The 25,244-nt window shown below is 42.4% G+C and overlaps 1 protein-coding gene across 1 annotated transcript in view; it reads right to left on the bottom strand.

The window, feature by feature from the left end:
* Positions 1 to 25,244, bottom strand: part of CEPT1 (choline/ethanolamine phosphotransferase 1) — a 326,348-nt gene that overhangs the window by 231,585 nt on the left and 69,519 nt on the right. Inside the window, exon 2 of the mRNA XM_040424136.1 lies at positions 5,909 to 6,280. Within this exon, the coding sequence (XP_040280070.1) occupies positions 5,909 to 6,247 (339 nt within the window). The 5' untranslated portion in view covers positions 6,248 to 6,280. The remainder of the gene's footprint in view (positions 1 to 5,908; positions 6,281 to 25,244) is intronic.

Raw genomic sequence — 25,244 nt, 5'->3', positions numbered from 1 at the left:
AGATAACACACAGTTGTTATATTGTCCGACAAGATCCTGACATGATGCCCCTGGAGAAGGTGCTCGGCTGCTTTCAATGTTTTTAGCACCGCCTTTAATTCCCTGTAGTTTGAGGACCTTAGCCTGTCCTGAAAGGACCATGTGCCCTGGAAAAATCTTTTTACATGCCCCCCCCCAGCCTCTGAGACTTGCGTCCGTAGTGACTGTCATGGCTGGAGTCTTATTCCAGGGAACCCCTTTCTCCAAGTTTTCAGTAGTTATCCACCAGGATAGAGCATTCAATACCCTGTATGGCAGCTTTACTTTGAGGTTGAGGGAGCGTGGTCTCTGTCCCAAGCTCTCAATACTGTTTCCTGAAGGGGCCTCGAATGGAATTGAGCCCAAGGCACAATCGAAATACAGGAGGTCATAAGCCCCAGGATCTGCATCGCCTCTCTTAATGAGTAGGACTTCTTCTTCTTGAATAACTCGACCTTCCTTTTTATGTTGACCCGTTTCCGCACGGGAAGAAATGAATATTGTGTCACCGTGTCGAGAAGAGTACCCAGGAACTCTTTCTTCGTGCCTGGTAAAAGGTCTGATTTTTTGTAATTTATGATCCACCCCAGGTCTTTGAATAGAGACAATGTTTGATGGATGTCTCCCTCCAGCTTCTGTACTGAATCTGCGATGAGCAGGAAGTCGTCCAGGTAGGGTACAATTGTAATTTGACTCTGACAAAGATAGGCCATGATTTCCGACACCACCTTTGTAAATAGACGGGGAGCGGATGAAATCCTGAATGGCAAGCACTGGAATTGGTAGTGGAGAATCTTCCCATTGCTTTTGATTGCGAACCTTAGGTACTGTTGATGTTGCTGGTGTATGGGGATGTGATAATACGCATCCTTGAGATCTAATGTGCAAAGAAGCACCCCTGGCGTGATCAATGGAGTTGTGGACTTTGCCGATACCATTTTGAATCTGTAAAAAGTCACCCACTTGTTTAGAAATTTCAAATTGATTATGGTCCTCACCGACCCATCTGGCTTTTTTACAAAGAACAGTCTTGAGTAATGATCCTTGAACTGTTGAGAGGGAGGGACTTGTGTAATAGCTCCTAGGTCTAGTAATTTTTGCACGTCTGACCAAAGCGGATGTTGAAGGTGAGGAGACTCGAAGTGTGTTAACGGGAAGGTCTGGGGAGGAGGACTTCGAAACTCTATCCTGAAGCAGTCTCTGATAGAATGCAGGATCCACTGATTCTGGGTAATCCGTTTCCAGTTTTGCCAGAAATGTCGCAGTCTCCCCCCCCACTGGCCTGGCGTCATTGCTTCCCTGTGTTAGTATTGGGGTTGAAGAGGAACCCCCTTCCTTTCCCCCCTTTGGGGTAGCTCCATCTACCTGATTTCCCTTTTCCTCTATAAGACCTGGTCTGACTTTGACTAGAGGCCTTACGAAAGGGCTGCAGTTTCTTTGTCTTTTCCTCAGGGAACCCTTTTTTTATTATCTGTTGCATTCTGTAAGATGGAGTCGAGGACTGGGCCGAACATAAAGGAACCTGTGAAGGGTATAGCACAGAGTCTATTTTTAGACGCTATATCTCCAGAACAAGATTTTAGCCAGACGTCTGGCGGTGTTTGTCTGAGACTGTGTTTTGGCTGTGAATCTAATAGATTCCGCTGAGGCGTCTGCTAGAAATCCTGAAGACATTTTTAATAGGGGAAGTGACTCCAGGATGTCCTCTCTGGAGGTCTTAGCTCTGAGATGGTCCTCCAGCTGATTGATCCATAGTACTAAGGCTCTAGATACGGAGGTGGCTGCAATATTTGTATTTATTGTCGCCCCCGCTGACTCCCAGGACCTCTTCAGTAAGCCGTCCATTTTTCAATCCATGGGATCCCTCAGCTGTGACGAATCCTCAAACGGAATTGAGGTCTTTTTCACCACTTTTGCCACCTGGATATCCACTTTTGGGATCTCGTCCCAAAGTTTAGTGTCCATAGGATCAAACAGCAGTCTGCTTTTGAATTCCCTGGGCATATAGAGCTTCTTTTCTCCCTCAGCCCACTCCTCTGTAATGAGGTCTTTTAGGTTTTTATTCACTGGGAAAACCTTCCTTTTCTTAACCTTCAGGCCGCCAAACATCTCATCTTCAACCGAGCGTGCCTGTTCTTCCTCCTCAATAGCCATGGTTTGTCTTATAAGCAGTGAGGAGGGGGTCTAAATCCTCAGATGAAAATAAAAATCTGCTGTTCCTCCAGAGGATAGGAAGCTGAGACTTCATCTTCCATATCGTCCAAGCAGCATAACCCTTCCTCCTCAGAGTCAGAGTCCTGCAGAATTCTGGGTCGTTTGGGGGGAGAAGGGGAAGATGGCACCGGATCCGGGGTCTGGCGAGAACTTGCTGCCTGCACCTCTTCCCTCACAATAGCTTTCAATTCTGAAAGTAGAGACGACCGCTCCTCTTTAAGAATTTTTGATAAGCATTCTGGGCATAAGGATTTTTTATATGAATCCAGAAGCTTTGGCAGGTTGCACACTTTTTCCCCTTCTTTTTCGAGTCTCCATGAGACTTGTGCCCCGACTCCTTTCCAGTAAAAAGGGAAACGCAGAACAGACTTATATTTAGTGTTAAAGTGCCATCAAGATCCCTATTTAGCCAAGGAAGGTAATCTACTTACAGAAACCTGGACGGGAGAGTCTGAACAAGCCTCCTGCTTGGCAGACGCCTGGACCTCCGTGATGCAACCTCTACAGGTTGTCATCAGGGACTTAAATAGGTATTTTTTTTATTACCGGTCCGCCCGTCGCCGCGTAGCTTCGCCTCCTCCTGCTCTTCACGGGGGGACTCATTCCTAGGAAGAGTCGACCCCCAAACATGCGAGACCTCATTGTTCCTGAGGTCTCCAGAATGCGATGCGGGCCGCCATCTTGCTTCCGGTGACGCGTTCGAACCTCCGGTCACGTAAACGCACAGGCAATCCCAGCCTAGCGTGCGAAGGGGAGCGCAGGAGCCGCTGCCGAGCCCAGAGCTTCCGGAGGAGAAGCGGCATCGGCGTCCCCAATCCCACGCGGCTATCCGAATGTAGCAGGTACGGGGACAAACCAGGGGACCACTTCCCAGAGGGGTGCTGGTTTTGGGGGCTGCACGAGTCTGAAGAGGAGAGGCAGGAGAACCCCCCCCGACCAGACTCCCCCCTTCACCTAATCTGTCCCTATAGTCGGGACGTCTCTCTCTCCCTATCCCCGTAGGGACAGGAAGAACACTGGAGAGAGGCCTTTTAATCTCTCTCTCTTCCTGTCCCAACAGTGACCAAAAGGACATCCTCCATGGGTGCTGTCATGGAGGATGTCCTGGAAAAATATGGTAAATTAACAGAATAAAACAAAAAGGAAATCTGATTTTCCTATTTTATTTCTTGTACATATAGTCCTTAGATATCTGTGGGAGATCTAGAAAGTATAGCACTAGTTTGATCAGCTCATTCCATTTGTCTCATAGACTTCAACATAGAAATTCAGGTTTTCAATTAATGCAAAGGGTAAGCTTATTCAGATATCCACCTCATCCCTAACCTCACCACAATGTTTATCCCAGCCCTAACTCATCTCTTTAACTTATCACTAACCTCTGGGGTCTTCCCCTCTGCTTTTAAACATGTTACCATTACACCCATCCTCAAAAAGCCTTCACTTGACCCACCTTCTTTGTCCAGTTATTGCCCCATATCACTTCTTCCGTTTGCCTCAAAGCTACTTGAACATGTCCATTCAGAACTGTCCTCTCACCTCTCCTCCTGCTCCCTCTTTGACCGCCTACAATCTGGCTTCCGACCCCACCACTTGACTGAGACTGCCCTCACCAAAGTCACCAATGACCTACTAACAGCCAAAACCAAGAAACAATACTCTGTCCTCCTCCTCCTTGGCCTGTCCTCTGCCTTCGACACTGTTGACCACTCCCTTCTGTTGCAAACTCTCTCATCTCTTGGCATCACTGACCTGGCCCTCTCCTGGATCACATCATACCTCACAGAACGGACGTTTTGAGTCTCCGACTCCCGCACCACCTCCTCGTCTCATTCCCTCTCTGTTGGTGTCCCACAAGGCTCTGTCCTAGGACACCTGCTCTTCTCCATCTACACAGCTCATAGAGTCCCATGGCTTTTAGTATCACTCTTATGCTGACGACACACAAATCTGGTCCAGACATCACCACCTTACTATCCAGAATCCCACAATGCCTATCTTCCATATCAGCCTTCTTCGCCTCTCACTTTCGAAAACTTAACATGGATAAAACAGAATTCATCATCTTTCCCCCCCATCTTGCTCAACCCCCCCAACAGACCTATCTATCATGATCAATGGCTGCACACACTACCCAGTCAACCAAGTACGCTGCCTTGGAGTGACCTTTGATTGTGCCCTTTCCTTCCGACCGCACATCCAAGCCCTTTCCACCACCTGCTGCCTCCAACTCAAAAATATCTCCTGCATCCGCGCTTTCCTCAACTTTGAATCAGCGAAAAATGCTTGTACATGCCCTCATCATCTCCCGTCTGGACTACTGCAACATTCTCATCTGTGGCCTCCCATCTAGCACTCTCGCACCCCTCCAATCTATCCTCAACTCTGCTGCCCGACTAATCCACCTCTAACCCTATTACTCCTCTGCCAATCCCTTCACTGGCTCCCCATTGCCCAGCGAATTCACTTCAAAGTACTAACAAATACATACAAGGCCGTCCACAACCTGTCCCCTCCCTACATCTCTGAGCTACTTTCCAGATACATCCCCACACACACTCTCCGATCCTCACAAGACCTCCTTCTCTCCTCTTATCACCTCTTCCCACAATCGCCTCCAGGATTTCTCCCGTGCATCCCCCATACTCTGGAACTCGCTACCCTAACATACCAGACTCTCACTAACAGTGGAATCCTTCAAAAGAAACCTGAAAACCCACCTCTTCAGACAAGCCTACAACCAGTGACCCTGCTGCCTCTATACCGCCACAACCAACTTCACCCGCATCTACTGTGTCCTTCTCCCATACCATGTAGATTGTTTGTAACTAGTCTTGTTTATGATTAGTGCAATTGTCTGTATTAGGCTACTTTCACACTTGCGGCAGAGAGATCCGGCAGGCAGTTCCGTCGCCGTAACTGCCTGCCGGATCAGGCAAAATGTATGCTAACTGATGGCATTAGTAAGACTGATCAGGATCCTGATCAGTCTTAAAAATGCCTGATCAGTCAAAAAAATACATTGAAATGCCGGATCAGTCTTTCCGGTGTCATCCGGCAAAAACGGATCCGGCATTTATTTTTTCACCTTTTTTTCAGTCTGCGCATGCGCATACCGGAAGGACGGATCCGGCATTCCGGTATTCTGAATGCCGGATCCGGCACTAATACATTCCTATGGGGAAAAATGCCGGATCCGGCATTCAGGCAAGTCTTCAGTTTTTTTAGCCGGAGATAAAACCGTAGCATGCTACGGTTTTCTCTTTTGCCTGATCAGTCAAAACGACTGAACTGAAGACATCCTGATGCAAACTGAACGGATTACTCTCCATTCAGAATGCATGGGGACATACCTGATCAGTTCTTTTCCGGTATAGAGCCCCTGTGACGGAACTCTATGCCGGAAAAGAATAACGCAAGTGTGAAAGTAGCCTTATGTATATCCCTTTTCATATGTACAGCGCTATGAAATGAATGGCGCTTTAATAATTAAATAATAATAATAATAATAATAATAATAATAAATATTAAGGCCTGAGATGGGAATAATCATCTATGACAGAAACACTCCTTAAATATGTCACCAAACACATGTAACCTATAGGAGCATTCAGTGTAAAACTCCTTTAGATCTACAGAACATGCATATGAGTGATTAAAACAAGTTATATTTTACCTGCTCCGTTGCTGTTGGACAGTAACATACTAACACTACTGTTGTCAAGATATTGATCAAAAGTCCTATTATGGTGATAAGATTTGGTGCAATCCATGAAGGGACCTTTCCAACCAACCATTCCCAAAATCCTTGCATTAATGGTTCCAGAAGAGATTTCCCACAGCTTTTATACCGATGCTCTTCCAACCTCTTTAACTGGTGTCGGTTAAGAGGTGCTGTTGGCAATTCCACAAGCTTACTTAAAACACATGTTGTTTTGGAGACATGTTCACAGTGTGAAGAATCCTCTGACTGGATTTCTCCACATCTTTTTCTTGATGATCTTTGTCCACTCATGGAGTTTATTTTCAAACCAAAATCCAAAGAAATCTAGAGGGAAAACAAAAAAAGAAAAGGGACATATTTATGACTTTTAATATAGTAAGAAATGTGTGTAAATTCATTATGCAGCAAAACAGGGGCTGCCAATTTTTTGCTGCATATTTGGGCCATTTTCCAAAGTATTTTTCAGGCTATAAGACGCACTCAATGTTTAGACAACAGAAAATTAGAAAAAGTACAAAAAGTAATACATTTCAAGGTTGGATAGTATAATTAATATAAATAAAATTTAAATCATACCTGTAATAGTATAAAAATGAATAAGAATAATTGCATTAACCCTTTCAGGACCAAGCCATTTTTCACCTTAAGGACCAGGCTATTCTTTACAAATCTGACCAGTGTCACTTTGTGAGAATAACTTTAAAACGCTTTTACTTATCCAGGCCGTTCTGATTAGTTTTTTTTTTGTCACATATTGTACTTCACGACACTGGTAAAATAAAGTAAAAAAAAATCATTTTTATTTATAAAAAAAAAATACCAAATTTACCCAAATTTTTTAAAAATTAGCAAATTTCCAAGTTTTAATTTCTCTACTTCTATAATACATAGTAATACCTCCAAAAATAGTTATTACTTTACATTCCCCATTAGTCTACTTCATGTTTGGATCATTTTGGGAATGACATTTTATTTTTTGGGGACGTTACAAGGCTTAGAAATTTAGAAGCAAATCTTGAAATTTTTCAGAAAATTTCCAAAACCCACTTTTTAAGGACCAGTTCAGGTCTGAAGTCACTTTGTGAGGCTTACATAATTGAAACCACCCAAAAATGACCCCATTTTGGAAACTACACCCCTCAAGGTATTCAAAACTGATTTTACAAACTTTGTTAACCCTTTAGGTGTTCCTCAAGTTATTGGCAAATGGAGATGAAATTTCAGAATTTCAATTTTTCTGCAAATTTTCAATTTTAATCATTTTTTTCAGTAACAAAGCAAGGGTTAACAGCCAAACAAAACTCAATATTTATTGCCCTGATTCTGTAGTTAAAAGAAACACCACATATGTGGTTGTAAACTACTGTACAGGCACACGGCAGGGCGCAGAAGGAAAGGAATGCCATACGGTTTTTGGAAGGCAGATTTTGCTACACTGGTTTTTTTGACACCATGTCCCATTTGAAGCCCCCCTGATGCACCCCTAGAGTAGAAACTCCAAAAAAGTGACCCCATTTTAGAAACTACGGGATAGGGTGGAAGTTTTGTTGGTACTAGTTTAGGGTACATATGATTTTTGGTTGTTCTATATTACACTTTTTGTGAGGCAAGGTAACAAAAAATTGAAATTCAGAAATTTCATCTCCATTTGCCATTAACTCTTGTGGAACACTTAAAAGGGTTAACAAAGTTAGTAAAATCAGTTTTGAATACCTTGAGGGTGTAGTTTCCAAAATGGGGTCACTTTTTGGAGTTTCTACTCTAGGGGTGCATCAGGGGGGGCTTCAAATGGGACATGGTGTCAAAAAACCAGTCCAGCAAAAACTGCCTTCCAAAAACCATATGGCGCTTCTTTCCTTCTGCACCCTGCCGTGTGGCCATACAGCAGTTTACGACCACATATGGGGCATTTCTATAAAATACAGAATCAGGGCAATAAATATTGAGTTTTGTTTGGCTGTTAACCCTTGCTTTGTTACGGGAAAAAATGGATTAAAATTGAAAATTTGCCAAAAAATAGCTGTTTTGGCACGGTTTTTATTTATTATTTACAACGTTCATCTGACAGGTTAGATCATGTGCTATTTTTATAGAGCAGGTTCTTACGGACGCGGCGATACCCAATATATATACTTTTTTTTATTTATTTAGGTTTTACACAATAATATCATTTTTGAAACAAAAAAAAATAATCATGTTTTAGTGTCTCCATAGTCTGAGAGCCATAGTTTTTTCAGTTTTTAGGCGATTGTCTCAGGTTGGGTATAATTTTTGCGGGATGAGATGACGGTTAGATTGGTACTATTTTGGGGTGCATATGACTTCTTGAACGCTTGCTATTACACTTTTTGTGATGTAAGGTAACAAAAAAAATAGCTTTTTTGACACAGTTTTTATCTAATTTTTTATACAGTGTTCACCTGAGGGGTGAGGTCATGTGGTATTTTTATAGAGCAGGTTCTTACGGACGTGGCAATAGCTAATATGTTGAGGTTCAGATACCCAAATGGCTAAGGCTACTTTCACACTAGCGTTCGGGGCTCTGCTTGAACGATCCGTTTGAAGGCTCTTACAAGCGGCCCCGAACGGATCCGTTCATCCCTAATGCATTCTGAATGGATGCGGATCCGCTCAGAATGCATCAGTCTGGCAGCGTTCAGCCTCCGCTTCGCTCAGCGAGCGGACACCTGAACGCAGCTTGCAGCGTTCGGATGTCCGCCTGGCCGAGCGGAGGCAAACGGATGCGTCTGAACAACAATAGAAGTCAATGGAGACGGATCCGTCTGTGATGGTCTGTCTTGGCTCCGTCTGAAGCGGATCCGTTCACTTTACTACTTGAGCATGTTTTTTAACCTCCCCCTGCATTTCTCCTCCCCTTCATTTCTCCTCCTTCTGCCTTTCTCCTCCCACTGCACACCCAGCGGCCATTTTGGACCCCCAAGTTCAGGAGCAGGTATGTACATGAAACTTCTCTCTCTCTGTTTCACTGTATTTCTTTCTTTTTTTCTTTCAATTTTCTTCTAATCTTTCTATCTGTCATGGGGGCATATAAAGGCACTTTCATGGGCATTTTTTAGCAGATGTCAGTGAAGTTTTGTGGCTGCAATGGCATGTCGGTTGGTTTTGTTCATTGAGCATGGGTCTGAAAGATGTCAGTATAGGTGTCAGAATGTCACATGGCGAGGTGGATGCTGTTTTGAGGCATTGAATAGGCAAGTTGTGTGAGCAAAGTTGACGCACGTTTGTTTTGTCATTCTATAGGTGCACTATAAATGAACGTGTCTTGTGGAGCATATATAGCAGTGATAGTGGGCCTACAAACTACAGCTGTAGACGAGCGCATGAGTGTGATTTTCAAGTGTGATTTTCTATATTGTAATGGTTTTTGATTACTGTTATAAGTTTATGGAGTGTGGGGTCGGCTAGAGAAATCTGGGATTTATGTTTTGATGGAAAATGTGTGTGTGTGACCAAAGTACTTCGCCTAGGGCACTGATAGGCAAACTGCAGCTCTCCAGCTGTTGCAAAACTACAACTCCTATCATGCTCTGCTGTAGGCTGAAAGATGTAGGCAGTCTTTGCATGCTGGGAGTTGTAGTTCTGCAACAGCTGTAGAGCCGCAGTTTGTCTATCACTGCCCTAGGGCATAGGTTGCAGATTATTGCACGTGTGTGGTGTGTCAAATCTCGCACAGAATGGTTCATGATTGAATAGGTGGATGTAGATGGCAATGCAGGCAATGGCGGTGGGCAGACATCACTGATTTTAACTATAGAGATTTTAGTATGTATATAATTATTTTTTTTTATTTGTTTTTATAGCAACTCCAATATTGAAAAACTATCGATTACCTTATTCGAACTAATTGAACTTTTTTTGCCCAAAAAGTAAGTTAAAAAATTGGGATTATCTAGGTCCTCAATTAGGTTATTTCACATTAATACAAATATTTGAAAAATTTCTCAACAGATGTCTGAATAACAAAAAGGGGCACGCCCTCGCCATCGTCCTCCAACAAGGCGTCGTAGGATTGAAGAAGTTGCAAGTACATGCTAGTGCGACATCGTGCAGTATTTTTCTTTTGAATGTTATAGTCTAATGTCAACTTTGCATCATCCTCCACTGACTCACTGTATACTGGGTGCGCCCGATACAGTACAATGTCACCATGTGGGCCCCATACCGTACAATGTCACCATGTGGGCCCCATACCGTACAATGTCACCTTGTAGGCAATGACCATACAATAGTATTATCTTTTTGACCCTATTTTTTTAATAACTTCCAAAAAAAATTTTTTAACAATATATATTACCATCGTGATAAAATTTCCAATATGGCTAGCATCGATATTGGACAACCTCCACTGCACAGTATACTCATCAACTTGTATTTTCATAAAACAGTTATATATATATATATATATATATATATATATATATATATATATATATATATATATATATATATATAATTTATTTTTATTTTTTTATAGTCTCCATCTTCTTCGTCAGAAACAAATTCTGAGGCAACAAGTCCCAGGCCCTATTCATCTGCTGAAAGCCAGCATTCACCACGGGGAGGTGTAGCAGTTATGGACCTGGACCGGACTGAAGTAAGAAAATTTCAATATATTTTTATATTTTTCTAGATTTCATTTTTTAACCCAATATATTTTTTTGTTAAAGGAAACTTCGACACGATCCGCCAAACAGGATCCCCCAGTCCCCTCCAGAGGCCGTGGGAGAGGCAGTGGCGGTCGGGATGTGTAAGTATCATATACTTGGGTGTTTAAAATTTCAATTCCTTTGGAAGATTATTTAATTTATTTATTTATTTATTTTTTCAAGGTTTCCGCAGTCTCCACCAGGGAAGATAGGGAGTTTGTTATTCCGAGCAGTCAGAACGAACTCCTTATCCAACTGGTGGAGGCGCGTCCCTCACTATGGGACCCCTCCGACCGCCAGCATGCAGACCACCATCTCTCTGGAGGGATATTGCCCAAGAATTCATCTCTGGCTGGGAGGATCTCTCTGCGGCGGACCAAAAAGAATGTGGTAAGTACAAGTCATGTATAAGGTAAAACCCACTCAACAATAAAATACATCACACTAATTATTTTTTTTTTTTTTCAACAGTGGACAAGATTACCACTCGGTGGCGGTCAATCCGGGACCGCTTCAAGAGAGTAAAATAGGGAGGTTCATGCCCCAAGTGGCTCTGGAGCCCGGACAAAGAAGCCCTACGCCCATAATGCGGCGTTGGGGTTTCTGCGTCCGACGCTGGGCCTTCGAAGGTAAATTTTTATTTCAATTTTTTTTTTTTATGATTTATCTTTATTGACTTTGTTTCCTGAAAGGTTTGTTAGAGACAAAGGATTCTCCCACCTTTGCTTTCAAGATTGTTCAGTCTAAAGGGACAATAGACCTTGACTTCTGTCTGGAATAGGATTTGTGATACAAAGGATTCTATGAAAATTTTTTATCACTTGTCCTATTATGGTAAAAAGTTTCAAGAAATCCAGACTTCTGTCTTGAACGTTGTGCGAGACAAAGGGAATTCTTATTTCTTTATCTCATTCAACAAAAAGGTCATAAAGGAACAATAGACCTTGACTTCTGTCTGTAATAGGATTTGTGAGACAAAGGATTCTATGACAACTTATCTCACTTGTCCTATTATGGTCAACAGTTACAATAGATCCAGAATCAACTCTTGACAAGGTTGTGTGAGACAAATCATTCTCTGATTCAGTTATCTAAAATTTGACAAGCAAAGGTCACAAGGGACAATAGATCAGAGGTCTGGCAAATGGATCTCAAGCTGGTGAAAAATTTAAAAATTTCCACATTGTGCTGCTGTATGATTGTAGTTTCAACAAATGTATGGGCAGGGCTTGAAATAGAGTTTTGCATTTAGCTGAAAGAAGAGACACGTTTGCCATTCCAATAATTCCTTCTTCTTAACGAATCTGTCCTATAGTAGCATAGAATGTATTTTCCCCATACAATTTTTTTGGACCCATCTAGTCTGCCCAATATACTGAGTACTATGAATAGCCCCTGGCCCAATCTTATATGAAGGATGGCCTTATGCCTATCCCATGCATGCTTAAACTCCATCTCAGTATTTGCAGCTGCCACTTCTGCAGGAAGGCTATTCCATGCATCCACTACTCTCTAAAATTCCAGATATTTAATTTAAATATTTTTTGCTCTTTTTAAAGTATGTCCTCTTATAGCATTTTTTATTAAAAATAAATCTCCATTTTTCATTCATTACTACATTAACTTCCATCATATCCCCTCTGTCTTGTATTCACTTCAAAACTATTTGTGTTGAATGGTTTTAATTTAATGCACTAATTTTGAGTAGCTCTTCTTGTAACTATCTCCTAAGTATATGTATGTTTCTCTCATGCAGCCATCTACATTATGAAGTAGAAAATGTTATTAAATAATGTATTTTTTTACTAAAAGGCCTTATTTTTTTTATCTCTTCAGAACTGCCAGCAGCACTCGGGAGCCTGAACCCTCTCTTGAAGCGGACCCCGGAGCGACCGCCACCACCAGCCCTCCTGTCCCTCATTCACCTGTTCAGGTCAATCCTGGTCCCCTACCTGGTCCCTCTTTTCAACGTACGCTCTCAACATGGCGTGAAAATGTGAGGGCTACGTTGAATCACAGGAGATCAGGTAGGAGCCGTCGGGAAGACTATGGGGACCTTGTAGAGATAGTTTCCGATGCTCTGGAAGGTTTTGCGGATGACATGCGTCGAGTTTTGGAAGACTTGGCACGCCGAGTGGAGGGGGCGGAGTCGGCACGTCAACTCTCCGAACACGAGCATTTCCTGCAAACCATGGTCTCCCGAATGGACCAAATGAATTCTGAGCAGGTGCATGAGTTTAGAATTATGATGGAGAATGGGTCGTGGGAAATCCTGCACCGCCCCCCGCCCACTACCTACCCCCCACCCACTACCTACCCCTCAACCCATGTGTATCAACATGGTCAGACTCAACCTTCCCATTTTCATCATCCTTCCCTTTCCCAACCCCCCAAGCATGGGTACAATCTACCATCTTTTTCTTCAACTCCCTCTCCTCCTCACTATCACGCTACTACTTCTTTCCCCACTCATTCTTCGTCCCATGCTCGGGAACAATCAACTCCCGACCCTTCCACTCTCCACACCCCAAGAAATCCTGCATCCTTTCCCACGGCCCGTCATTTTCATTCCACAACTGAAGACAGGGGGGCTTCTGCTGCCGGTCCAGGACGGTCCACTCCACAACGCTACACCTCCCCTAAACGTTTTTCCAATATTTAAAAAATTATAATTTTGATAAAAAATTTAATTAATTTATTATTTAAAAAAATTCAAGAAAATAAAATCATTTGTCTGGTGTTATTTTATCATACACAATGTTCACCACAGCTGTGGGTAAAGTAAAATTCTTAAAATTGAAAAAATCAATATAATTATATTTTGGTTATTATAGAAATTATTTTGCCTACACCTGTAGTACTGATGATTGCTAGAGTATAATAAATAAATGGCTTTCAAAAAGCTGATAATTTAATATATTCTAGCTCATTGTTTGTCTAACAGTGTGGCTACAGGTATTGCAAAACTGCAAATCCCGGCATGCCTCCACAGCCAAAGGCTGTGCGGTCATGCTGGCAGTTGTAGTTTAGCACCAGCTGTAGGCACGCTGGTTGTGAAATACTGTTATAGCAAATTGGCAAAAGAACATAGTTTTTTCATGAGCCAATCTTGTTCTAATCCACATGAGCCCTTGTGGAACTAACGATACTATTGGATCATCATCACCAACTGTAGAATAATAGAGAGCCAAAATGATTTCATTTTTATATTTTATAAAGATGATGCAGTATTATCGTCATTACCACAGGGGACAGGAAATTAACATAATGTTGTAGTCTTTGACCTGGGTTCAGAGCCAATTAGTGAACTGCGCCCAGTTGAAGACATCAACACTTTGGAATGCTCTCACCTTGACATGTGTTTGTTCATACATAGAAAGGGATGAACAAAACACACTGCATGGCTGAAAATTCTGAGAAACTGTTTTTAAACATTTAGATATTACATCATTAAAGGACAAGGTATATAGAAAAAAAAAGATTATTTGATTATTGGATTTTCTCTTTCCACTGTAATTACTATACTGATGGTCTATGACTTCCCAATGCGACATGCAAAACACTTTAAAAATCCATCTCAAATTTTTTTGACTATATGTCACGCAACAAATGTTGTCCCCATCTAAAATGTGGAGGTCTAGCTGTAGCCATGCCATAGCTATTTGAAATGCTATAGCCGTGCGATAGCAGGCACAATAGAGATTAAATGGCACCACAAAAAAAAAAAAAAAATGTACGTTTGGATAAACACAATATGTCTTTATCCATAATGACTAGACCTCTTTAGGTAAAGAAAAAAACACATTACAACAGTTGAGATTAATTTTTATTTTTATTTTTGAAAAATTAAGCAGTAAAAAAAACATTTACAATACATTATTTTGCCAGGGCACTCTACCAGCTTCTGAGACAAAGTAATTGGCAAAACCGTCCCTCATTCTAGCAATGGCGACAGTAGATCGATATGACACATTTTGCATCCTAGTCAGTGTACAATCTACATCTTGCGGGTCTAGACGCAGTGGTTCCTCCGATAATAGATAATTATGTAACACCACACAAGCCTTAACAACATCATCAATAGTTTCTACTTTTAGGTTAATGGCCTTGTTTAGAATACGCCATTTTGCAACTAGAATCCCAAAGGCGCACTCCACCAGTCGTCTTGCTCTTGTGAGTCTATAATTAAAAATCCGTTTGGTGGAATTTAAATCACGGCTGGAGTATGGCTTTATGAGGTTTTCACACCTTTGGAATGCTTCGTCCCCTACTATAATAAATGGCATGGGAGGTCCATCTGTTCCTGGCAACGGTCTTGCAGGCGGTAATCCAAATTGTTTGGAATAAAGGAGGCGCCCCATAGAGGAGGTTTTGAAAGCCATTGAGTCATTGGTCCGTCCGTATGCTCCAATATCCACAACAACAAATCGATATTCTGCATCTGCAATTGCCAATAATGGAAAAATATTTTTTATAATTAAAATATTCTGATCCACTTTTTGATGGCTTAACAATACGTATATGTTTTCCATCCACGGCTCCTACACAATTTGGGAATTGGCAGGTTTGCATAAACTTGTCCACTATTTGAAGCCATCGTTCAGTTGTTGGATGCGGGATATAGTCTTCATGCAATATCGCCCATAATGCACCGCAAGTATCCTTTACTATTCCACAGAGTGTCGATATTCCAATACGATATTGGTAATGTAATGATGTAAGGGTTTCTCCAGTAGCAAGAAACCTAAACCCAACAAAAAAATACCCAACAAAAAAATTAAATATTATAAAATATAATATATATATAAAAATATACAACAATATATAAAATGAATTTTTTATTTTTTTACCTTATTGTCACCATTAGCCTCTCCGATGGTGAAATGGGCCTTCTCATTCGTGTATCCTCCCGGTCAATGGTTGAAGAAATGCGCTGCAGAAGCTGGTCAAAACTCTCAACCGTCATGCGCATATAATTGTAAAATTTTTCCGAATTTGACCGCAACTCCAAATAAAGAACAGAAAAAACACCTCTGGTCATCCTTCTTGAACTTATCGGATGTATCCAATACCGACGTCTTCTTCTTTCCCGGTCTTGTCTCATACATCTAGCTTTCAGAATTTGAAAACGCAGTCGGAGACGCAAGTGTGCAGGCAACATGCTTCCAATACACAATGAGTCTGAATAGAGGTGTACCTGGTTCTAATACAGTGGGAGTGAGCCACACCTACAATGACCATGAATAGAGGTGTACCTGCTTTTTTTTAATGGGAGGCCTTTAGGAGGCACACCTTAACACCTTTTTAATAGAAAAACGGATCCGCTGAGCGCATGCCTAAACGGATGCAGACGCAATGAACGGAGCCATTTTTCAAGCGGATCCGTTCAATCGGATCCGCACAGAAGATCAACGTTTGCTACCGTCTGTTAAGTCCTTCAGACGGATCCGTTTAAAGCGGATCCGCTTGAAGCTAGTGTGAAAGTAGCCTAATGGATTCCCGTTTACGGTCTAATTTAAAATGTAACGTTTATTTGATATTCTTTAAAAAATATATACGGGAAGACAAAAAAGAAAAAAAGAACCAAATGTAATAGTACTATATGCTGTTATATTTTACAAAGTATGGCAGCAGTATATGTCTTCTAAAATAGGATTTACTGTGAAATATAAAATACAAATCATACACAACAGCAATAACATCTTCTTAGAACAGGATGGATTTGAAATCCCATATGGAATATAAAATATCCATAAAAAATTCCTCTTATCCCCTCTCTCTTCTCTCTCTCCCTCCTCCCTTCCTTTTTTACCCAGGAAAATTGCATGATTTTCCATCTACATGCTGGAGCTCTCCCAATCTCTTATGAGAATAAAAGGGAGAATAAGCGAAATAAGCCTGGAGTCCCTTAAATGTAATATGAAGATAAATATAAGGTGATGAAATTTAAAAAGGAACACATGCAGTGGAAATTATACACTGGAAATCTCCAATTAATAGGGACATAAAGTATATAAAGGTTTGGACTTGGGAGAATTCTGGAAATCCAGAGACTAAGTCTGTGGGCATGCGCAGGAGGAACAACTAATGAGACACTAATAGAGTATAGACGCATGCGCCCCGACTTTGAATCGGTAGAAGAAGCGGAGAGTAGAAACAAAAGATCCCAGGAATTACCGAGTATGGACGCATGCGCATAGGTACTTTGATCGTTATTTTTTCTAGATTCATGAGCTGAGTGTGTGGGCAAGCGCAGTGGGGACAAACCATGGGGAAGCGATATGGAGTGTGGTGCGCATGTGCCCATACTTAATGTCTGTACGGAGAATCTATCCTGGCAGGACATGCATTGTAATCAGAAAAGGTAGGCTGAATAAAGGTACAAGTTCTTACGCAGGCGCATACTCTTTACAAATACTGGTTAGTCCGCTGACTGACCAAGCATAGAGATGGATTTCATTGGCCCAACTACGTGACTATCATGCTATTTCATTGGAAAATAGGAAGGGAAAGATCCACCCACACGATATATAAATGCTAAATCACCTGGTGATCTTGTTGATAGTAGCTCCATTGCCCCTGAAGACGCCACATCTGTGGTGAAACATGTCGGGGGAGCTGCAAGTTAGGTTTTAAATCAGTGCGGTATGCTTGGTGTTCGGCTCCCAGTGCGCTGCAGACACTGGGTTAGCCGATACAAACAGCAACACTCTATCCATTCAAGACGAATAAAGGAATAGAGTTATATACACTTGAGTTACTCCGGTGCAGGGTTGACAGAGCTGTCATCTGGTTATATTTCCATCAAACCGGAGTAGGGAAATAGATTAGGAATCATTCCTCAGGATAGAGTGGTAGACACATGAAGGAAAGAGACTGCAAATAAAAGCAGCAATTATCAATAAATGAAGTACTGATTTGCTGCCAAGCACAAGTACACTTTAATTTTAAGACACTTTTTTTCTTTTTTGTCTTCCCGTATATATTTTTTAAAGAATATCAAATAAAAGCAGCAATTATCAATAAATGAAGTACTGATTTGCTGCCAAGCACAAGTACACTTTAATTTTAAGACACTTTTTTTCTTTTTTGTCTTCCCGTATATATTTTTTAAAGAATATCAAATAAACGTTACATTTTAAATTAGACCGTAAACGGGAATCCATTAGCCATTTGGCTATCTGAACCTCAATAATTTAAATCCCGGGTCCAAGGGTCCCTGAAGTGAAATAGCTAATATGTCTACCTTTTTTTTTTTATTAATCTAGGTTTTACACAATAATATTTTTGAAACAAAAAAAAACATGTTTTAGTGTCTCCATAGTCTGAGACCCATAGTTTTTTTTTTTTTTTTGGGCCATTGTATCATGTAGGGGCTCATTTTTTGCAGGATGAGGTGAAGGTTTGATTGGTACTATTTTGGCGTACATGCGACTTTTTTGATCACTTTTATTACCAAGTAAGGTGGGCAAAATATCAATTTCCTCATAGTTTTTATTTTTTTATTTTTATGGCGTTCACCGTGCGGGGAAAGTAACATGACCGTTTTATAGATCAGGTCGTTACGGACGCGGCGATACCTAATGTGTAGTGTATTTAACTTTTTTAATTTTTATTCAGTGATAAGTGTTTTTTTTTATCTTTTATCTTTATTTTTTTTGACCCAGACCCAATTGGTTCTTCAAGATCCAGTGGGTCTGATGTCTGTATAATACAGTACAATACACTTTGTCTGAACAGATCTCTGCCTTTAGCACAGATCTGTTCAGCACCATTGACAGCAGGATGCCTGAGAAGGCGTCCTGTTGCCATGGGAACCTTCCCCGTCTGCCAGAACAGAGCAGCGGGTGATCCCTTTCTGTCGGGTGGCTGCAAGGGCACAGCAGCCCCCCGATGGGAGAGGGAGGGAGCTCCCTGACTGTTAACCTCTTCCATAGAGCAGTCCGTACGGACCGCGGTATGGAAAGGGTTAAACGGCTGACATCACAGCACAGATGTCAGCTGTTTATACCAGAGTGTCAGCAATGTGCTGACACTCTGGTATACCCACTGGACGCCAATGAATATTCAAGAGGAGGCGGGCAAGGGATTGCGATCCCGCCTGCCGCACCGCCTGCAACCCCCCACCCCCTGCACCACCCGCCGGCATAAAATCATTCAGGGGTGCAGGGGGGGGGGGGGGATCTTTATTTTTGGCATTTTAAAGTTTCTGATCCCCGTGGTCAGGGACCGCGGGGATCAGAAACTGCAGAAAGCGCTGTGATCCGCAGGTCTGAATTGACTTGCGGTTTGCAGCGATCGCCGATACGGGAGGGTCACAAGACCCCCCTCTGCATTGACCCAAAATGCCTGGCTGTGTGTAACAGCCGGGGTCTCAGCGCTGTCACCATGTCTGCAGACATGGTGACAGTTTAATGCCATGACGTGTATACTCGTCATGAAGCGCTAAGTAGCAGTGCTTGATGACGAGTATACACGTCATATGTCGGGAAAGGGTTAACGCCTTAAAGGCTCTGTACACCTTCGGAGTCAATTTTTTTAATGATTGCATTTAACTTATTTTTGGCTAAAAATCATATTTTCAATTGGCCTTGATTAAAAATTTTGAGCTGCTCAGTCACAAAGTCACTGTGCCCCTTATCTAATTACCCTAATTTCTACTGAGGGGTCATAAACACTTATTTATGCCACATTCTTATCAGTAAGATAAGGATTGAGTTTTAATGAGCGTTTATGATGATCTGCTCCTCAGATGACTGAAAGGACAAAAATCCACAGGCAGCTAGTAGAGCATGTCAGTTCTGCACATAAAAAAGAATTCCATGTTTTGACCCGGTCTAAAGAACTCGGGGGTGTTGGTTTGCCAGATTGTAAGTTATATTACTATTCTGCGGTATACGCCAGACTTTTGGATATGTTGCGATCAGACTCCAGTAAACTGTGGGTCCATGTTGCACGCACCTCTTCCCCACGCGCGCTCACGGTCCTTCCTTGGCTAGCCGGCAAGCCAGGTTTTAAAATTCCCCCACTGTCCTTCACAGCCACTCACACGTTCGCGTCAATTACGCCCATTAACCGACGTACACTCCTCATTGATACGACTGGCCCTCTAACGCCGATTACTGATAACCCAGCATTTCGCCCAGAACAATCCTCGAAACCCTTCCTTACTGGTACTAAATTGCGCCCCCTTCGGTTCTGTGATGTCCTCACTACCACAGGACTGAAACACTTAAACAAATTGATGGAGCCCTCTCAAATACGCCCCCGGCATAACTTTGAATATGTACAACTCCAACATTTTTACTCCTCTATACGTACCACCCACACCTTATGCAGGAGCCTTACGGTGTTTGAACAGATGTGTCTAGCCCCTTCTGCTGTCTTCAGGGACATTTCCACCATTTACAACTTGCTTGCTCTCCAGACCTCTGACCAGCTTCCCTCCTTCTGCCACGCCTGGAATCGTGATCTAGGGAATGGCCTTACCCCATCTCAATGGAAGCGGGCTTTTCTTCTCTCTCATAAAGCAGTCATTTCCACTAAGGCGCAGGAGACTAATTATAAAGTTCTTTCCAGGTGGTACAGAGTGCCGTCTGTACTTCACAAATGGTTTCCATCTGTTTCAGATCGCTGCTGGAGGTGCTGTACCGATGAGGGCACCTCTTTACACATTTGGTGGCATTGTGCCATCCTGCGACCTTACTGGAACTTTGTACATCGTATTGTGCGGGCAGTGACGGGAATACCCATTCCCAACGCTCCTGAAGCGCTTTTGTTGATTGATTGATTTGACTATCCCTGCTTTTAAGGTTTCGCTCCTTAAGTATATGTTACAGGCTGCAAAAACGGTCGTCCCTCGCCATTGGAAATCACCTACGCCTCCCTCCCCAGAGGAATGGTTTGAAGAAATTGCCCTACATAAGCGGATGGAGGATCTCATTTGCGTCTCTCCTCAGGACACCTCTCGATTCGTTCAAACCTGGGGCCCTTGGGAAACCTTCCGGGGGTCAGATGAGTTTCGTAATGCCCGTCTTTAACCCCGCACTCCCCCACTCTCCGCTCCCCCTGTACCTTTCTTCTCTGTCTGTGGTCTATTGTTGTGTCCCCTCCTTTTTATGTTGTGTCCATGTCTTATTAGGCTTAGATTCTTATGGCCTTCTCTGCTTCACGTACGCAATATACTTCTCTTACTCATGTGCTGCCACATGTTCTTAATGCCCTTACATACGAGAAATTGTACCTTGCTGCCTTCTTTGTCTGGAGATTGCTCTGTAATGTATACGGCATTGCATGACATTGTAATTTGTTACCTTTATGTATTACATTTACATCTACTTCTTTGAAAAACTCAATAAATCTTTGAATGAGAAAAAAGGATTCCATACTGTTAATAAAGACCAATTGAAAAAAAGATTTTTAGCTCAAAATAAGTATAATGCAATAATAAAAAATAAAGAAATTGCCCCCAAAGGTGTATTTTGTACATAGCCTTTAAAGGGAGTCTTTCACGCAGATTCACCCTATTAACCTGATAACAGTGTTATATCCACGGCATCCCCCCTATAAAAACTGTGCTTACCGTTAGTTCCCTGCTAGCATCGTTGTGCAGAAAAACACTTTTAATCCATATGCAAATGAGACTGTGAAGGTGCCCAGGGGCGGCGTTACAACGGCCGGTGCCCAGGCCCCTGGGTCATTTTCATACGAAGCCATTCCCCCTCCGCCGCATCTGCCCGCCCTTAGTCTCTGCTCTAACCTCCCTCCTACCGTCCGTAATCCTGCGCATGCGCCGATGAACGCGAGGTAAACTGCGATGCCCCGGCCCGACTGTGCTCATTCAATGCGCACGCTCAGATATCGCGTTCATCGGCGCATGTGCGGGATTAACGTTACCAAATTTGGAAACTGCAACTCAAGGAATTTATCGAGGGTTGTCAGTAGTTCTTTGATACACAGGTGTTTCAAAGGTGTTTCAAGAACCGTGAAGGTTCTGGATACCAGTGTTAAAAGCTTCTCAGTGATCGCATAGACACATGCGGCAGTGCCGGCTGCGTTTTCTCTCGCTCCCTGCAATATATCGGTACCTTGTTTCCGGGCAGCGAGAGCACGCCACACAGTATAAGTGTCGAGATCACGATGGACATAAATGTAGCATCACTGGATTCATGCGATGCAGCGATCAATGAAGGAAGAGTGGACGCGGGGATATTTTTTACACAGCGTGATAGTGAAAACAGCACACAAGTCATAAGCATAAAAGCTCTGGAATCAAAAGGTCATTTACTTGGGAGAAAGGGAAATGCGCCTGTTTTGGACTGTTCACTCCTTACAATCCTATGTTGCCCAAAATAGAGTCCCCAAAGGGCTCCGGGTGTACAAAGAAGTGTCCCAGTTCAATGACGATCCTATTTTTGTGGAACAATGGAAGTCCATACACCTCGAATACTCCTTTAACTTAATGGTGTTGTCTCGTAATGAGAAGGAATATGACTCAGTTTTCATGGAGTTGAATAAAGTTAAAAACTACTTGAAAATGAGACGCACAGAGAACCAATACAAAGTATTCATGAAGAAGTTGGAAAAACATCCAATACCGATACAAGCAGTCATAAAAGAGCACAAGAAAGAAAAATTCTTGTGAGACAAAAATTATTTTGACAGCAACCAGGACAAGACGCAAGACCGCACAAGGGCGGATACAAGAGGAAGCAAGTGGCGTGTAGACGGTACTAGATGTGGGTGAGATAAATCATCTCCCATTGGGACATAATGTGGTAAATTTAACAGACATGGACAGTGACTGTCTCTAATTATTATCCAAAGGTCTTTATTATGGACTGGTATCCGAATTTAATGTGGTCAATTTTGAAGTGGACATGTTTAGAGCTATAAGGAAACTGAATTTGCACAAATATTTTCAGACATACAAATGTAATAGAACAGAACATGCGCAAACACAATCCATATCCATAAATCCTTTGGGTTTTCATTTGGGACATGAGGTGGAGGAGCAGGATAGACAGGTAGTTCTCACGCTGCTAGATCTACAAAATAGTGGGGATTCGGAGGTACAGGAATGCACACAGGAATTAGAACCCTTCACACAAGGGATTAAATCCACGTTCACTCCCCCCTTGTCGGCTGGAGGTAGTTTGGATCTATTTCATAAACAGATTTTGAAAGAAACCAAGGCTTTGATATACCCACAGATTAAATCCAACCTTAGTGCGGGTGAGCACAAGGCATTGGATTGGCTTGGGAATTGCAAGGAGATCATTATCAAACCAGCCGACAAGGGGGGCAATGTGGTAGTGATGTATAAGACATGTTATATGCAAGAGGCAAACAGACAACTCAGGGACATTAACACCTATGTTCCCCTCGCCTCAGACCCCACCATGAAGTATCAGCAACAACTCAGAACATTATTGTGGAAGTATGTGGACAGAGGCTTTTTGACCAAACGCATGGCTGAGAAACTCTATCCCTAGTTCCCCATCAAACCAGTGTGGTATATAGTACCCAAGATCCACAAGTCATTGTAGACCCACCTGGACGCCCCATAGTGTCGGGGAATGGTTCGTTGACCGAACCCCTGTCCCAATATTTGGATTGGATGTTGCGTCCAGTGTTGAAAGGGGTCCCTTCATATTTGGAAGATACCACCGACTTTTTGGAGGCCTTGGGAGATATACAATGGCAAGACGGCTTTTAACTTAGTCGCGGTAGATGTGGAGAGCCTATACACCAGGATTCCACAGGAACTGGGGATAGAGACAATCCGGGATATCTTGCGTAAGATAAATAAAAGTGACTTGTATATTGATTTTGTCACGGAGTCTCTGTCATTCATACTGACACATAATGCTTTCAGTTTTAACCAAGAATGGTTCAAACAATTGTCAGGTACAGCAATGGGGACACCGGTCTCATGCACCTTCGCCAATTTATTTTTGGCTATTTTTGAAGAGAGGTACATTTACACTGTCCAGAATCCATTCATACGATATAATCAAGGTTTTTCTAAGATATATCGATGATATATTAATTGTCTGGACCGTGAAGAACATAGGTTTAGTGCATTTGTGGATTATTTGAATGATGTAAATATGAATATGCGGTTAACCAGCACTTGTAGTGCGGAGGAACTGGATTTCCTTAATGTTAAAATAAGGGTTAAAGATGGCCAGTTGAATCCTACCATCTACATAAAAACAACATCCACAAATGCACTACTGCATTATACAAGTTACCATCAGCCACATATTAAAACCGCAATCCCATACAGTCAATTTATGCGCCTCGCCAGAATTGTAAAAGATGATGTTGAATTTGGAGAGCAGTGCATAGACATGGAGACTATTTCTACAAAGGGGTTACCCAGAGAAGATAGTGGATAGTGCATATCTGAAGAGTATACAGTCGTGGCCAAAAGTTTTGAGAATGACACAAATATTAGTTTTCACAAAGTTTGCTGCTAAACTGCTTTTAGATCTTTGTTTCAGTTGTTTCTGTGATGTAGTGAAATATAATCACACGCACTTCATACGTTTCAAAGGCTTTTATCGACAATTAGATGACATTTATGCAAAGAGTCAGTATTTGCAGTGTTGGCCCTTCTTTTTCAGGACCTCTGCAATTCGACTGGGCATGCTCTCAATCAACTTCTGGGCCCATTCCTGACTGATAGCAACCCATTCTTTCATAATCACTTCTTGGAGTTTGTCAGAATTAGTGGGTTTTTGTTTGTCCACTCGCCTCTTGAGGATTGACCACAATTCTCAATGGGATTAAGATCTGGGGAGTTTCCAGGCCATGGACCCAAAATGTCAACGTTTTAGTCGCCGAGCCACTTAGTTATCACTTTTGCCTTATGGCACGATGCTCCATCGTGCTGGAAAATGCATTGTTTTTCACCAAACTGTTGTAGGATTGTTGGAAGAAGTTGCTGTTGGAGGGTGTTTTGGTACCATTCTTTATTCATGGCTGTGTTTTTGGGCAAAATTGTGAGTGAGCCCACTCCCTTGGATGAGAAGCAACCCCACACATGAATGGTCTCAGGATGCTTTACTGTTGGCATGACACAGGACTGATGGTAGCGCTCACCTTTTCTTCTCCGGACAAGCCTTTTTCCAGATGCCCCAAACAATCGGAAAGAGGCTTCATCGGAGAATATGACCTTGCCCCAGTCCTCAGCAGTCCATTCACCATACTTTCTGCAGAAGATCAATCTGTCCCTGATGTTTTTTTTGGAGAGAAGTGGCTTCTTTGCTGCCCTTCTTGACACCAGGCCATCTTCCAAAAGTCTTCACCTCACTGTGCGTGCAGATGCGCTCACACCTGCCTGCTGCCATTCCTGAGCAAGCTCTGCACTGGTGACACTCCGATCCCGCAGCTGAATCCTCTTTAGGAGACGATCCTGGCGCTTGCTGGACTTTCTTGGATGCCCTGAAGCCTTCTTAACAAGAATTGAACCTCTTTCAATGAAGTTCTTGATGATCCTATAAATTGTTGATTGAGGTGCAATCTTAGTTGCCACAATATCCTTGCCTGTGAAGCCATTTTTATGCAACGCAATGATGGCTGCACGCATTTCTTTGCAGGTCACCATGGTTAAC

This window comes from Bufo bufo, chromosome 3 (assembly GCF_905171765.1).
Source record: "Bufo bufo chromosome 3, aBufBuf1.1, whole genome shotgun sequence".
Lineage (NCBI taxonomy): Eukaryota > Metazoa > Chordata > Amphibia > Anura > Bufonidae > Bufo > Bufo bufo.
This window is presented reverse-complemented; position numbering and strand designations above follow the sequence as displayed.